Source organism: Herpailurus yagouaroundi, unplaced genomic scaffold, assembly GCF_014898765.1.
Source record: "Herpailurus yagouaroundi ecotype Mexico unplaced genomic scaffold, PumYag 67700, whole genome shotgun sequence".
NCBI classification, from domain to species: domain Eukaryota; kingdom Metazoa; phylum Chordata; class Mammalia; order Carnivora; family Felidae; genus Herpailurus; species Herpailurus yagouaroundi.
Window position 1 is genome coordinate 7,775,357 of NW_024420499.1, and position 17,373 is coordinate 7,792,729.

General features: G+C 37.9%; 1 protein-coding gene across 2 annotated transcripts in view; it reads left to right on the top strand.

Moving 5' to 3' along the window:
* MORC4 (MORC family CW-type zinc finger 4) overlaps window positions 1-17,373 on the top strand; it is a 52,206-nt gene that overhangs the window by 5,529 nt on the left and 29,304 nt on the right. For both annotated transcript variants that reach the window (XM_040468503.1, XM_040468504.1), the window contains exons 3-9: window positions 977-1,109; window positions 6,812-7,026; window positions 8,142-8,289; window positions 11,026-11,158; window positions 11,468-11,596; window positions 13,453-13,572; window positions 14,962-15,062. In XM_040468503.1, coding sequence (XP_040324437.1) covers window positions 977-1,109; window positions 6,812-7,026; window positions 8,142-8,289; window positions 11,026-11,158; window positions 11,468-11,596; window positions 13,453-13,572; window positions 14,962-15,062 — 979 coding nt within the window. The remainder of the gene's footprint in view (window positions 1-976; window positions 1,110-6,811; window positions 7,027-8,141; window positions 8,290-11,025; window positions 11,159-11,467; window positions 11,597-13,452; window positions 13,573-14,961; window positions 15,063-17,373) is intronic.

Genomic DNA, 17,373 nt, shown 5'->3' on the forward strand with positions numbered 1-17,373 from the left:
CTCTCTCCCTCCCTCCCTCCCTCTCTTCCTCTCTTCCTCCCTCTCTTCCTCCCTCTCTTCCTCTCCCCCTGTGCGTGGGTGCTCTCTCTCTAAGTAAATAAACTACAAAATTTAAAAATAGAAAGAAGTGGCCTCTAGACATTGATACCCCCTGCAGTTTTAGACAGGGTACATATGTTAGAATATGGCTATATCTGCTGTCTCCTGAGTCTTAAATGATTAGCCCATTATGAAGACCTAACTGGGGAGGAATCGCAAAACTTTCCATATAATTTTTTTTCTGCTTAACTTCTGTGTTCTCTATTTGATGAGGGTTGGTCAGCTTCACCTTTAAGACTATTACAGAGTGCTTAAGCAGAATCACTCTTCTCTAAGCACGCTTGTTACCCTCACTGGAATCTAGCCCAGCAATTAAATGTTTCAATTTGAACTTCTCTTTTAGTGCTCCTTAGGTGGTAAACAGGGATGGTGTTAATATCTGTATTCTTTAACAGAGGACGTAATGTCAAAAAGTAGAAAATAAAACATTCACAAATGCACTGTACTGTGTAGAGCGTGCATCTATTTGTATACATTGCACACTCAGCTGTTCTCCATAGCCACCCTTTACTATACGTGTTCATGAGCAGTAAAGTGGCTAAAAGATAAGAAAGAAGTAGTAAGATGAAATGGAGCAAAATGCTTTGTGTATAGGAGTTGTTTTTCCCACAGACCCAGAAATGTTAAAGGAGAAAGGCAGATTGTAGCTCAATCATTATATGAAATCTAGAAATCAGCTTCATAACCCCATCTGCAGCCATGTCTCTCGTTCCCTGTAACTTAGTAAGCACACTACCATTAAAGCTCCCTGCCCACCTTTGGGAACATCCACATGAGGGGAATAAAGGATAGTTTCTTTGTCTTGGGGCACTGATGTAGAGATTTGACGAAGTACTAGAAAAAGGGATCTAATATCACAGATTTCTACCTTTTGCAGATAATGCTGTAGATCCAGATGTATGTGCCAGGACGGTCTTTATAGATGTCGAGGAGGTCAAGAACAAATCTTGTTTGACCTTTACTGATGATGGATGTGGGATGACACCTCATAAACTACACCGAATGCTCAGGTAAACATGTCTTCATTCTTTTTCTCTTGTCTTGAGTTTATGAACTCTATTTGAGGCTTAATAATTTTTTAAAGTATTTTAGTTTCCCTTTATTCATTCAACAAATATTTATTGAGCATATGTTATGTGCCAGGGCACTGGTGATGAAGTAGACACTATTCTTGCCGTCACAGAACTTACAGTTTATGGAGAATAGTAGAGTTTAACAAGGTCAAGGAGCAGGGGGTAAAGGAGGAGAGTTCAGGCAGAGAACAGCAAATAATAAAGACCTAAAAGGCCTTCACTGGTCTGAGACCTCCTCCAACTTATTTTAACCTGAACTCACTCTTAGATCAGAAGTATTAGAGTTGGGATGATTTGCGGATTCGAACCATGAATGTGCCTGGGTATAATCAAGCCCCATGAAAGATAACTAGAAGGCGTTGGTACACATAACCTTCAGGAAGTTTTGTAGTAGAATTGCAAAATTAGGGAATTTCCTTTTCTGACTGCTAAAGCTAGTGATAGAGATTTCTGTTGCCACTCTCCATTCATTTAATTACCTTAAAAGGTTTGTAGCTGAGAATGAGTTTGTACTTATCTTCACATATCACTTAGTGAAAGATGAGTGTTTCCTCAACTCCTTCCTTCTCTCTTCATTTTTAGCAGATGAGGTTAATTACTCTCCATGTGGCTTCCTGAACTAGTGTGTGAAACATAAGTAACAATGGAAAAGGGGTTCTGTGGGGGAGGGAAAGGGTTCTGAACTATAAAAATGGAAAACGTTCATTTGGTTATAGTTCTCTTTAAAGGTATTCTAATTGTGTAACCCTATTTATAGGAAATCCCTTTGATCCATCGAAAAAAATGAAATTTGGGCACTAACCAGTTAATATGCTGTGTTTTACCACTCAGCAGTCTGTGTACCTTGTGTCTCAGACCCTTATAATTAGAAGAATATTCAAGGAAAGCTAGAAGTGAGATAAAGATGTGGCCAGTATGTTGGTGAAGGTGTGGAGTTGGCCCACTCTTTTAATTTTTAGCATTACTTTTATCTCCTAAAGTTAATATTTTATATTAAGAAAAATACAGTGTTAGATGGGCTGGAACCAAAACATTTCTAATTATGTATGTATTTGCTTTTTTTCTAAAATCACATATTTTCTTTTTTTAAGCTTATTTATTCTGAGAGATACAGAAACAGTGTGAGCGGGGGAGGGGCAGAGAGAGAAGAAGAGAAAGAGAATCCCAAGCAGGCTCCGCACTGCCAGCTGTGCAGCCTGATGCAGGGCTCAAACCCATGAACCATGAGATCATGACCTGAGCCAAAACCAATAGTCAAATGTTTAACTGACTAAGCCACCCAGGTGTCTCATAAAATCACGTTTTTTTCTTTTTTTAAATTATTTTAAATTTTTCATTTTTAAAATTAAAAAAAAATTGTTTATTTTTGAGAGAGAAAGAGAGACAGAACGTGAGTGGGAGAGGGGTAGAGAGAGAGGGAGACAAAGAATCTGAAACAGGCTCCAGGCTCTGTCAGCACAGAGCTCCACCCGGGGCTCAAACTCACAAACTGAGAGGTTGTGACCTGAGCCAAAGTTGGACACTTAACCGACTGAGCCACCCAAGTGCCCCCACATATTTTTTTAATAACTCCTTCCCACCACACTTTATCCTAGTGACATGGGTGTCAAAGAGTGGACCCAGCAAATCTTAACCACCTTCTATTTTGTCTGTGGAACCACATCTATGAAAGTTGGTGCTTATAGTTACAAGGCAAGAGAAGGGAAGAGGATGGTTTCAAAGTAATTGCAACAATTTTTGTTCCAGATTCATTCAACCAATTTTTACTGAGCACCTATGTGAAAGTCACTGGAGATAAAGTGGTGAACCAGACTCTAGATGTGATCCTTGCTCTCAAGGGGCTGACTGACAGTCTAGTGAGAACGCTAGAAAAGAATTGACTAGTGATACAACTAAATAGGTTATCTCACCTAGTGGTAAGTGCTGTGAAGGAAGAATACAGCTTCTATGAGAATATATAATGGAGTGATCTAATCTAGTCTAGGGAATTAAAAAAGGCTATCCTGAAGACATGGCATTTGAGTTGAAATATGAAGGATGAGTATCATCCATTCATAATACTGTTCCCTCCCCAAGGAACAAAACAGCAAAACAGGCAGAAACTTACTTAGCAATAGCATTTTTGGCATTATCACACCAAATATGTTTCCCACTAATCTGAACTGGGCAATTGTTCTTCATACTTAAAAAATTAATTTTAGGGGATTTTAATGAGTCCTGGATTAATGCATAGTATATGTACCAGATTTTATTTGTGATTATATCTTAAAACAAACTTGAATGAGCTGGGAGGTCCCATTTATTTATTTATTTATTTATTTATTTATTTTTTTTTTTCAACATTTATTTATTTTTTTTGGGACAGAGAGAGACAGAGCATGAATGGGGGAGGGGCAGAGAGAGAGGGAGACACAGAATCGGAAACAGGCTCCAGGCTCTGAGCCATCAGCCCAGAGCCTGACGCGGGGCTCGAACTCACGGACCGCGAGATCGTGACCTGGCTGAAGTCGGACGCTTAACCGACTGCGCCACCCAGGTGCCCCAAAGGTCCCATTTATTTAAAAGTTCTTGCAGTCCAATCCTAACTCCTAGCCATGGATTCCACTTACCACAATTTGATTATAAATAATTGAACTTTAGAGGTAGCTTTGGAAATTATTCAAGAATGTTCATTTTTCTGGATTTGGTTAGGGACATATTACTTTTGCATAATCATAGAGGTAATTTTACAAAAATGATTAAGCCCACTGAAATTCTATTTGACCTGTATAACATTTTTAATAATCCTATTCACATTTTTCAGTTCTTCATGCCACCCTTCCTGTTTCCAGTCTAATAAAATAGTTCTGTAACTGCAGCAACAGTTTTTCCCATAAATACAGAATTCCAGTGAAAATCAAATTAAGAAGGAACAGCCTATCATTAAATTCCTTTAAAGTCCACAGTGAATTCTCTTTAGCTTCTGGGGATAGTGTGAACCAGCTAGTCTGTATGTTCAGCTACCTTTTTCAGCAAGGTAGAAAACCTCTTTCAAAGGTCAAGGATTAAAAACAGCCACAGATCCATGGATTAAAGGTATTTGCTACCTCTGCTCAGAAGTGCATTTCCTAGCAGGTCTGTTCTAAAACAACAGCCAAAGAATAATAATGTGCTTATTAGCAGCCTTCCATTCTTTTCTCTTACCTATTTTACATCACCAGTATGTCTAGGAAACAGCAGTGCCTGACTTTGTATGTCCACGGATTTGCTGAGGTTTGTTTCATTGGTCAGAGTCTCAATTGGAATTTCTCTCTTCAGACATTTGAGTCTTGACATTTTAAGGAACTCGGAAGCAAGCTGCTGTCTTCCTGGATTCCACTCAAAAAGCTGGTATCCAAGCCCCCTTGGTGTGTAAACACTGCTGTCTCTCACACGAAAGGGTAGAACAGGACTTACTTAAGGAAGCCACCTAAGCCAAGAGATATCTGGAAAATCAGTGTGCTACACCAAACGATATAAAATTCAGCCCTACAGTTCTGTTCTTCGTTGTGAGGGCTTTTCTACTCGGTAGTTATTTGATTGGTATCTGGCAGTCATTCTGCAATTTTCAGTTAAATAGAATACCTAACATGGGAATATAAATAGAATAATGGAACACATAGGATGGGTTAAGTGGAACAAAACAGCAACAGCAACAACAAAATCCTGAGTTTCTCATTTTTCTTATCCTTTTCCATGTCTGGTTCTGGCCTTGGGCTATTACTTATCTTCTCACCTTATGTAGTCATTTGGTCTCTCCAAACTAAGTAACATGAGGAGGATTTATACTTTACAAAGGGAAAAAGAGATGATAGATGGCAGAAGATGCAGGAATGGCTAGGAAATTAAGGGGATTAATATAGTCTCTGTTTTCACCACTTTCTCTTAACCACCAATTTGAAGCTTTTGTGGCATTAGATATTTAAGTCCAGATAGAGGTTAAGTCCATTAGAGGTTTAAGTCCAGAATACCATATAGATTCACTCCATGTGGTAGGTAAGATTACTGTTTATGCAGAGCCCTGAATTTTAGGTACAACATTCGATCTGAAGTTGAGGTAGAGGATAGCACGGGACGGTTCTTAGAAAGACTTCTAGAGTTAAAGTTAAGGTTTGAACCCTACTTTATAACTTAAAATACATTGCACAGATAATGTGTAATTTAATCCTCCTGATGACGCCATCTTTTCTAGGCCATTCTTAGACAAGAGGATTAGGAATGCCTGAATTTTACCAGCTTCTATACGTTTTATTTCCTGGCATACTAAGGCCCGTGACTACAGAAACTCAATGATCTTTTGGTGTCTTCAAAGGAACTGCTGCCCTAGAAGTTACCTTTTTCTGTGGTTAGATTTATTTGTAGGATATACAAACCTCTTATGAAGCTAGGAGGACGTGTTAGTATTATTGTTTAACACTTTGAAAGAGAAAATTAAAAGGTAGTCCCCTTTCTTAAGGAGTAAGCACAAACCGCAGCCTTCAGGAAGTGGAAACTAGGTACCTCAACCCTGCTCAAAAGAGTAAGAGCCAAGGCCAGCCTGCTCACCCATGGCAGATAGAGTGTCCATTGATGTTGGAGAAACATCTAATCTGTAATATATGAAATCCTTCCTTACAATGCAAACCATGAAGGCAAGAGTCATGTCTTTCTTTTTAATTAACAGTTGTGTCTCCAGTGCTCAGTACAATGCCCAGCACATAGTAGTAGGTACTCAGTAAATATTTGCTGAATGAATGGTAGCGTACAACATTGTATCTGGAGAGGAGCAATCCTTAAAATTAGTTTTATTTGTGGTGAGAGAAGGCATATGAAGAAGCCAATAGTCAGATTTTCTAGGTTTCATGTCTTCAATAATTTTTTGTTTCTGTTACTTTGTCATGTATTTTGAGTGGAGAATATAAGAAGGGGAAAGAATCTGGCTTCAGAGATTGTTGAGGTGACTCAGTGAAAGGCCCTTAATAAAACAAGAGAGACTTTACACTGCAGCTGTTTGCTGATATTCAGCGGCAGAACTACCTATTTTTATCCCTTGGCCACATTCCAGTGACCTGTCCCAGCAGATGGAGCAGAGGGTAAGAATTGGAAGAGTTATCCTTTTGGTGGAGAGTTGAAACTGTTAAGATATGTAACCTCTGACTTACAGATCTCTAGCGGGTGATATAACCAGGTTAGGGGATGCCTAGTCTAGTACTTCTGACCAGTGCCACCATCTGTTACTTTTGTTACCCTCTCTAGGGGGTACTCTGAGATAACCCCCTTTCCACCTTACCCTAACTTTACTATTCGCAATCAGAACCACTTTGTCTAGGCAAGAAAGGCAGCTGCCCATGGCCTTCTCCAGTTCTCTCTGTTACCTTTACATTTGTAAAGTGTGACTCCACTGTGGTGGAGGTGTCTGTGTACCCACAAACCACACAGGAGAATCAGTGCTATTACCTCACAGTAATTTCCTAGGTTTTCCACTTAATAGTTTTGCCCACAAGTACCAAAAGGAAGAAAGCAGGAGTGAACTTTTCTAAGTATTTTGAATTTGCAAGCCATTCTGTTACCTATCTTAGGATGTTTTTTTACTTTTCTGAATTCTTTTTTTTTCTGATTTCTGTTTTCTTGTGTAATTACAGCTTTGGCTTTACAGATAAAGTAATAAAGAAGAGCCAGTGTCCCATCGGGGTCTTTGGTAATGGTTTCAAGTCAGGCTCCATGCGACTAGGAAAGGACGCTCTTGTCTTCACCAAGAATGGGGGTACTCTCACTGTTGGACTCCTATCACAGACCTATCTGGAATGTGTCCAGGCACAGGCAGTTATTGTACCAATTGTTCCATTCAATCAAAACAATATCCTTTCTGGAAATGGAGAATGTCGGTTAAAAACGAGTCTGATCTGACCGTTAATGATAGAAACCTCTTTTCTTCAGCTCAAATCCAGCTATCAAAAGTTTTCATATTTCTTTTTTTAATGGTTATTTATTTATTTATTTATTTATTTAGAGAGCGTGCGTGCGCACTCATACACACATGCGTGCGGGAGGGGCAGAGAGAGAATCCCAAGCAGGCTCTGCACTGTCATCCTGGCCGGAGGAACCATGAGATCATGACCCAAGCTGAAATCAATAGTAGGAGAGTAGGAAGCTTGGAGGCTCAACTGACTGAGCCACCCAGGCACCCACAAGAGTTTTCATATTTAAAGAGATATTCAAGTATCTTAAATTTAACTGGAATTTCACCCTATTAAGTACTTTTAAAATAATTGTACTGTTGATAGAATGTTAGAAATGTTTTTATTGTATTAAAATGTCCATTGTTTTGAGATTTGATTTAAATAATCTTTCACCCCCACCCCCACCTCACCACTCTCTTGGTAAAGTTCCCAGGGCCTTCTCTGTTTCCCCTAAGGGTAGTTATATTTGCATCATACTCCTAGAAACTATTAGCTTATCTGATTGCAGAATGGCTCATTTCCCTACATCTAGATAAGCTGGTTTTTTTTCTTTTTATTAGACAACAGGTTGTTTTGATCCAAGCAGTATAGCAGTAAAGTTTGAACTTCTTATTCCCAGAGAGTCTAAAAATTCAGCCTTTCATGTTTCTTAGTCTTTGTTTACGTTGTACCTTTGAAGGTGCAGTCTGCAGGGGTAACTGATTGGGTGTTTGTCTATACAACCTTTCTCCACGTTCCCCCTTTCCTTCCTTCTGTAGCAGTAATGCCTGTGCTTTTCATGCTTTCCCTCTGTATGTTCATGTTTTGTCTAAACATGCAACCCCAAAGGCAGATCTTCCGAATTGATAACTTCTAATGACATTTCTATTATAAAGAGGCTTTAATATGCTAATGTTATTTCAATCTGCATTGAAAATGTTTGACAGAGCTAATAGAGTATGTGGTATTTCCCAATTTAAAAAAAAAGATATTTTTAAGATACTAATTTTTCTTTGACTATATTTGGTTTTACAAAAAATGATTATCACCGAGGATTCCTTGCCTAGCCTAGAAGCCATCTTGAACTATTCCATTTTCAACAGTGAAAATGACCTGCTGTCCCAGTTTGATGCCATCCCAGGCAAAAAAGGCACTCGTGTTCTCATTTGGAACATCCGCAGGTATAGTATTTCTAGGGTGATAGATTCAAATAAGCACAGGTAGTATGATGAAGCACGTTTTAAGAAGTCTTTTTTAGAGAAGCAGAGTAGATAAATTTTGACATATTTGCATGTCATTGCATATTTTGCATTTACTTCCTTGGACGTTTGTAATAGTGGTTTTTACTGGTAAAATATGGAGCTTGGTAAAGTGAAGACCTGCATATCCTGAGGCTATTGCCACAAATAATCAAGACAGTTCAGCATTATTCCAAGATCTGGAGGATCCACTATAATTATTTTATATTCATGGGCATTGTTTTGAGATAGGAGAATGATAGTTACTTTACATATTTGACAATTGAAATTAACTATGAGAAAGAAAAGTTAGAAAAGCACAACATGATCTTTAAAAATGATGACCTCTTATTTGTGCTTTCAGAGTAGCTGGATTAGAAGTATGAAAATCTTTGAAGCAGGTAAATTGGACCTATAATGTCAATTTAGCTTTAGGTCATGTGTTCAGAGCTAATAAAACCATCTAGAAATGCTCTAGGATACATCACCATCTGTTTAATCTGGTCATGTCAAGTAATACATTTAAGTGTCCACAAAAATCTAGAAGCCTTTTACATAAAATGGATATGATACTGGTATCTAATAGAACAGGCTATCAGATGTATTCATTCTTATTTTTCTCCTTAGGTCAAGTCTTTTGCCTCATTTCTTAGCTGGGTAAAACCATATAAAAACTATCATGGTTTATATAGACTGCTTTCAATTAAAAAGAAAAAAGATTGGTAATTTAGATCTTCTGCATCCTACTGGAAAAACTTTTTTTTTTTATTTATTTATTTTTTATTTTTCAACATTTATTTATTTTTGGGACAGAGAGAGACAGAGCATGAACGGGGGAGGGGCAGAGAGAGAGGGAGACACAGAATCGGAAACAGGCTCCAGGCTCTGAGCCATCAGCCCAGAGCCTGACGCGGGGCTCGAACTCACGGACCGCGAGATCGTGACCTGGCTGAAGTCGGATGCTCAACCGACTGCGCCACCCAGGCGCCCCTGGAAAAACTTTTAGTAATGACATTTATATAATAAAGGATCATTTTCCTGAGGTGTTTTAATGATTTAAACATATTAAGGAGACTTGTTTCTTTGTACATTGTTTCTCAGTTATATGGTATTAGGTGTTATGTGAATAAAAGATTCTATGGTCAAGTAACTGTGGGGAAAACTGGCTTACACAAAGTTTACCATGTTGCTTTATTGATCGACTTCTCAGAGGCTTTAATATGCTAATGTTATTTCAGTCTGCATTGAAAATGTTTAAGAGAGCAATATAGTATGTGGTATTTCCCAATTAAAAAAAAAAGTTTCTCCAGACCTCTTCCTTTTTTTTTTTTTTTAATTTTCTAATGTTTATTTTTGAGAGAGAGACAGGGGGTGAGTGGGGGAGAGGTAGAGAAAGAGGGAGAGACAGAATCTGAAGCAGGCTCCAGGCTCTGAGCCATTCAGCACAGAGCCCGACGTGGGGCATGAACTCCCAAACTATGAGATCATGACCTGAGCCGAAGTGGGACACTTAACCGACTGAGCCACCCAGGCGCCCCCAGACCTCTTTTCCATGAATGGTGAGAGGCAGGGAGGACAGGGAACTTCCTCAGAGTATGTGTTATAGTGGGGTGAGGTAGCAAGGATCAGGAATATCCTTGGAAAATCCAGAATATACTATTACAGTGAGGTGGGCTTTAGTACATACCATAATGGCTCTGGTACAGCCCTGAAGAAGGAGCTACAGTTTCAGCACATCGGCTCTGAGCTTGTGGAGCCTGAAGTATGAGGGGGAGGTATCACTAGAGCCTGAGGTGGCTCTGAGAACCAGGAATTGTTCCTCAATTTTATTCAGTCATATAACCCTTACTACTTTATTTCTTATTTAAGAGTATTTGGGGGAACTACTGTTCCACTGAACAAACTTTGGGAACTATTGTTCTGATAAAGATGTTTTCTCTATAACCCATCATATGTTTTTAGTTTTTTCCAGGAACAAAGATGGGTCTTGCCTTTTTACCCTGGCAGTTATTAGTGGTATAGTCCAGGGTCTTGGAATGGATCAAAGTTAAGTAGCCCAAAAAGGATTATGAGAAGAAGAAAGATCTTTATGAAAGGAATATGAATACTGTTATATTTAAGTGATAATTCCATAAATGATATTCTAGAGGACTAGCAGATACATGCTGTTGCTATAGCAACCTTTTTCCCCCTCTAAGAAATAGGATTAGATCTGGGAAATCTTGGTATTTCATTATTCCTTATACTATTGCTGAAATTAGAAGAAGCGGGTTTTGATTCATTCATCTATTAACACGGTTGGGGAAGATGCTGTTGAATGACCTACCCAGCAATACCCAGAAAGTTGTGATCTATTTTAAGATCCCACCGTGAGGGTAGCTGACATCCAGTTGATTTATCAGATCACAGACCTTCCCACCTTCCCTTTTTTTTTCTTTTCTTCTGTACTTGGCATCACCACTTCTATGAAATATAGTGAATTTGTTTAAACTGGGAATACGTCTCAAAATTGTGTGATCTTCAAACCAAGTAATTTGTAGTTACTTTACACTGGTAGCCAGGGAAAGAAATAGGTATCTGAGTTTTGGCTCATATTGTTTCTTTTCTCTTGGGTTCCTAGTGCATTTTTGTCCTTTGGAGCCAGTATTTGTTAGATTGGTACTTGTCTCTTTTACCCAGAAATAAAGATGGAAAGTCTGAGTTGGACTTTGATACAGATCAGTATGATATCCTGGTATCAGACTTTGGCACAGACGAAAAAGAGACTGGTGGTGTTACCTGTGAGCTGCCAGAAACAGAGTATTCTTTACGGGTGAGTGAGGGTGGTTTTTCTTCAACAATGAGAGGTAAGATTTCTTGTAACATGAAAACATTATAGAACAAGCCCTCACTTTAGTTAAGATGACTATCTCTTAGCCCTGTGCTAGGATTCCTTTATCCCTGTCTCCACTGAATTTAGCTAATAGAGTCAATAGCACTTTAGTGTGGTGGTTGACATAAACAAGGTATAGAAACTAAGCCAACTCTTTACCCAGAATAGACCTCAGTCACTAGCAGTGTTTTATGAGGGTGTCAGTAGAATTGGCAATGTCATAATAATTTTCCCTTCACTGTTCCATAGGCATTTTGTGGTATTCTGTATATGAAGCCACGAATGAAAATTTTTCTGCGTCAAAAGAAGGTGACTACCCAGATGATTGCCAAGAGCCTGGCCAATGTAGGATATGATTTGTATAAACCTACCTTCACAGTATCCTTACAGCTGCATGAAGTTGACCTCTTCATTTCAGGATTAGATTCCCAAGTTGGCGTAGAAGAACAAAAGCCTTTCCTTTTCTAATTAAAAAAATGTGTGTTATAATACTAATCCTTTTATGGTATATTCTTTAAGAAGGTGATCTTTTTTATTTTTAGAAGGTATTTCTTAAATGCCAATCTATGTACCAGTTTTATCAGAGACCACCTGGGAATTATTAAAATCATATAGCATCCTGAGATTTTGGAGATTCTGGAAATCTCTTTTTTCATAAGAAATACTTACTTAGTTTTTTTCATATTTATTTTTGAGAGAGAGGGGGAGAGGCAGAGTGGGAGTGGGAGAGGGGCAGAGAGAAAAAGGGAGACACAGAATTGGAAGCAGGCTCCAGGCTCTGAGATGACAGAACACAGTCTTGCATGGGGCTCCAACTCATGAACTGTGAGATCATGACCTGAGCCAAAACCAAGTTGGACACTTAACCAACTGAGCCACCCAGGCACCCCTAGAGATCATTATTTGAATTGGTAACAAAAGTAAATTTTAAGTTAACTCATTTTGACATGAAGATTTCTCAGTATTTGTTTTTAGGAAAATTTCAGTTTCTCTGTCTCCCCTTTGTCTTTCTCATTCTCTTATCTTCGTTTTTTAAATCAAATAGAATTGCTAAAAACACATCATTGTTCATTTTTTATGTGTCATATTTAGTCCACTTTATTTCATCTATCCAAGCTTGTTCACTTCTTCCCATGAAATATGTTACAACAGGACTATTGGTTGCCCTTTACCTTTAAAAGTGATTTTGTTCTTCATGCTTTTGCTTTCATTGTGTTTTGTGTGATTAGCAGGACTTACTTTATTGCTTATACAGTTGACTCTTAAACAGTGTGGGGGTTAGGGACACTTACCCCCTTCACAGTTGAAAGTCTGAGTATAACTTTTGACTCCCCCAAAACCTAATCACCAGTAGCCTTCTGTTGATGGGAGGCCTTACCGATAACATACACAGTTTACATATTTTGTATGATACTATATATTGCATTCTTACAGTAGTACCTAACTTTTTCTTTTTTGTGTCTTGGTACTTCTGAGCTACACAGCTCATTTTTGTCTGAGTTTTTAAAAATCATCACAAACCTCCAAAAATATTTCCAATATATTTATTGAAAAAAATCCATGCGTAAGTGGACCGGTGCAGTTTCAAACATGTGTTGTTCAAGCATCAACTATGGTTGTGTGGATTTGTGTTGTACTAGCTACAACTCTTATCTTACCTAGCAGCCAACTGAGCAACTAGCAAGGGTTAAGACATGTTTTGTGATTATTTATGAATTTTTAAACCACTGATGGTATTTTGGTGTATTTTCTTACTCTCTTTTCTATGCATATATTTATATATACATATTTTTAGATAATGCTTATTATTATATTCTAACATTTCCTAATGTTACCAAATATTTTTCAAGGACATAATTTTCAGAGGTGCATAATAGACCATGTGACTATACCAACATTTATTTAGTTTTTTCCTTAGTGTCAAACATTTAAATTATTTATGTTTTTCTGACATAACTAGTTGATAAATCTCATAACCTTTATGGGCTTTCCTGACTGTCTCTCTAGGATAAATTTCTGGAAAGAGAATGACTTGGTCAAAGATTAAGAGTATTTTTAAAGCTGTTGGTACAGATTTTTTTTTAAATGTCCTCTGGAAAGTTATACCAATTTACATCCAATGGTATTTGATTTTTTTTTGTTTGTTTGTTTGTTTGTTTTTTTGCTGTAACACAGTGCAAAAAGTTGTCTGCCAAATCCCCTGGTGTTTGTCTCCTTAATGATTTTCCTCTCAGAATAAGCAGGTGAAAATAACTTTTGGGTTCTCTTGCAAGAGTGATAACCAGTTTGGAGTAATGATGTATCATAACAACCGCCTCATAAAGTCTTTTGAGAAGGTGGGATGCCAGGTGAAGGTAAGTGGTTAATGTTTCTTTGTCATAGAAGTCTAAAACAAGGAGAACAAGGATTTAAAATTTGCAAAGGGCATAGACTCACTATAGGCTTTTACTCCCACCTTACAATGGCTGTTAAATCTGATCCTGGAACTCTGTTACCAGTGAGCTGGTGAGCCATCTTGTGTTAAAAAGCCCCTTCTACTTCTCATTCTTCACAGATGTTAATCAATCCAGGAACTTTACTGAATGCATTTTCTAGGTAGCTGTTGAGAAGAGAGAATTAGAACACCAGTGACTTTGGCATGTGTATCAGCTTATTAATGCTTTAAGGTAGCTTTAAGGGGAGACAACAAGGCCTAGTAGAAGGTGCATAAAATTTAGTGTTTGAGGACCAGGATTTGAGTTGTGGCTTTTCCACTTAAAAGCTGTATAGCTGTAAAAGCTTCACTAAATTGTTTAATTTCTCTGAGGCTCATTTTCCTTCCCTGTAAAATAGAAACAACAATAAATAATTTTACCTGCTCTGCCTGCTCCACAGCTTAAAGGCTTGAGAGACATAAATGGGATAAAGCATGTGAAAATACTTTATGAACTGAACTATACAAATATTACCATTGTCTTTAATGTTTTAATGGCAATTTAAAGTAGTAATATCCATAAGTATCCTATTTGTTCCTATTGTACAGATAGGATTATTAAACCACAAAGAATGAGAAGCCACTTTGTATTCTGCAGTAGGACAAAGTTCTGTAAGATCCAGGGTAGCTAGTTTACAGCTAAGGTGCTTTTTATTATTATATCATCTTTATATGTACAACTCATATTTATATGCCAGTCTAATTACACCTTGACTTTTTAAATCCAAAAATCTCTTGTATCAGCTTGTAGTTAATAACCATTGCAAGTCTGACTCCCTTTAGTAATTGTTTGGTAGCCTACCTAATGTATAAATTATTTATATGACTAGAGTGTGGTATTTACATAGCCTCCTTAAAATCATTTTTTCAGATGAAGTTTCATTTCCATTCTCTAGAGCAATAGTATATAGCCTTGATTTTTTGTAGCATTGTCATTCTTTGTTCAAAGGAAATCCTATGGCAATCCCATAATACAAAACAGATGGAAATGGAAGTAATGTGGGTGAAGCAGAGATGGCCATTAATTCCTGGAAAATCCCAGAGAATCTATGGATCATGTGAAAATCTCTGCCTTAGAATTTATCAGAGGTTCCAATTCGATTTAATTTTTTGCAGTCTGTTGAAGTTCATTTTGAGTATTTCTCTGGATGATGTACTTTCCTTGTCTTTGAATGTTATGTAATCTTTCTCTTGCTGTTTAAAATCAAAAGGAAATGCCTCATACAGTCAACAATAATGTAAATGTTGAAATTAATATTTTTCTTCTAAGCCAACTCATGGAGAAGGTGTGGGAGTGATTGGAGTCATTGAGTGCAATTTCTTAAAACCTTCCTACAACAAACAGGACTTTGAGTACACCAAGGAGTACCGGTGAGTCACTCCCGACCTGAGGTGTTTCTGATAGTTTATTCAGGTATGATTCTATTCTCTGAAACCTCTAAAATCATCTCTGAAAACCAGGCAGATAAATTAACTTGAGAATTCTTTCCAGTCACTTTCCCAAGATTAGAGATAAAATATTTGTTTGTTTGTTTATTTTGAGAGAGAGTGAGAGAGAGTGCGCAGGGGAGGGGCAGAGAGAGAATACCAAGCAGGCTCCACCCTGTCAGTGCAGAGCCCCATGCAGGGCTCCATCTCATGACCGTGAGATCGTGACCTGAGCCGAAATCAAGAGTTGGATGCCTAAGCAACTGGGCCACCCAGGTGCCCCCAAAAGATTTTCTTGAAGCCAATGAACAGATTGAGAGGAAAACAGCAGGAAGGACATGTGTGTTTTCATGGAAGCATCTAGATTTCATAGGTAAGACTAAAAATGAATCGAAAAGGAATTTGACATTGGGGCTGAAGCAGCAAGGATATTGTTAGGAGACAAAAAAGGAGTTGATAAAGCCAGGATTTAATAGTTTATTGTAAAACTTTTGGGGAGGGATGGATTGTTCATTCTTTCCTTCACCAAATATGAGATATTTCCTAGGTGCCAGATACTAGAACATAGGAATGAAAGGTAAGAATCCTTGATGCCTATGAACAAATGGGATGAGATATGTGCAGATAAGAAACATAAATACCTATAAAATAATTGCTTCAGTGGGAGATGCATGCAAAATGGGAAGAGCCTTTAAATATGCCTAAAGGAGTCAAGCAAGGCTTCACAAAGCAGATTATACCTGAGCTTAAACCTGAAGGAGAAATTGGAGTTTGCTAGGTGGACAAATAGGGAAGGGACGTTCTAAGCAGAGGGAAGTATATGCAAAGTCATGAAAGGGCAAGGGGTGTCCTGGGAGTATGGAGGAAGAAGACATCAGGACATTTGGTGCCATTTTCCTTGAAGCCTCAGTAGCAGATTTTAGAGTGGGGGAAAAGTATTTCCCCAAATCTTTTTTCGTTTGTACACACAAAATGTAATAGAATTAGTTAAGTGTTACACTTTAATTTATCAGCAACCATGGGAATTTTAGGTTTAGTGCTTCAAAAAGAGACAGCTGTTTGGATGGCAGCCCCAATTTAATTTCAGGGAAATTGGTTCTTGATCACTAGGGCTGCTCAGTGGGTATGGTAACTACCTGTCCCCAATTTAAGGAAAATGGCCTTTTATAAATGTGAGATCCTCCTTTTATAATGGAGATCTTTAACTAAGACTTGACTCCTAAGAGTGAAAGCTTAGAAGTGACATCAGTTTGACACTGTCTGTGAGCCAAGTTTTTCTGCTTTTGTTTTTTGTTTATTTGGTGGTTTTTTTGAGTGAAAGGAACAGTGAATTTCTGGTGATTAGCCAGGTAGTTAAGATTTGTGAAATTCAAATATTAGATATTAAAAACTACTTAATGTCTTTCTTATATCATCTTTGTCACTGCCTCCCCATCTCCTTTTTAAATTTTAGAGGTATTAGACCTTGGCTTGTGATCTTTCAGCATGATGTGTTTGAGGTGATTGCGGGGGATTCAAATAGAGAGATTCCACAGACAGTAGGTTTATTTAGTTAAACATCTAGGATTTCTGCCTTAAGTGGCTTCATATCTGCTACACATTAAAAACAGGAAACTGTATGTACTGTCCTACATACAGAGTCTTTTGAGGATAATAAATTTGCACTACTCTTATCCCAGTTCTGGCATCATTTTCCTTTTTTACGCCATTTTATATAAAGTGAAAAGGTGTTTAGTTAAAAAAAAATAGGGGACTTTGAGAAGAGGATTAGAGAAAGCTGTTTGCTATCAGAAACCCATCCTACGAGTATTGTAGATAATCAAAACTGCAAATGCTAAAAGAGATACCAGCCATCATACTGCTGGAATGTCTACAAATAAATCATCTGCAATATCACTCTTAATAGTTGTGGATATCAGATTTCAGCTGCACCTATCAGGGCTCAAACTTACAACATTTTTAGAGTGAGTTTCAGCTGAAGAAATATAATGAACACATACCCACTGAGCACCTCACTGGTGCATGGCACCATGACTGGGCTTTATGGAATTTTCCAGAGAAATTCAAGACATGGTTGCTGTCTTTGAGGACCTTACAGTCTGTTTGTAATAATGAATTGTCACAGATGTGAAACAATTTGGAGAGCAATAAAATGTGTGATCAATCAAAACCAAGTGATATGGTATAGGGAAAATGCCCTGATAAGACAGATAGGGCTTGAGATTTGTCTTACAGAATATGGGATTTAGAAACA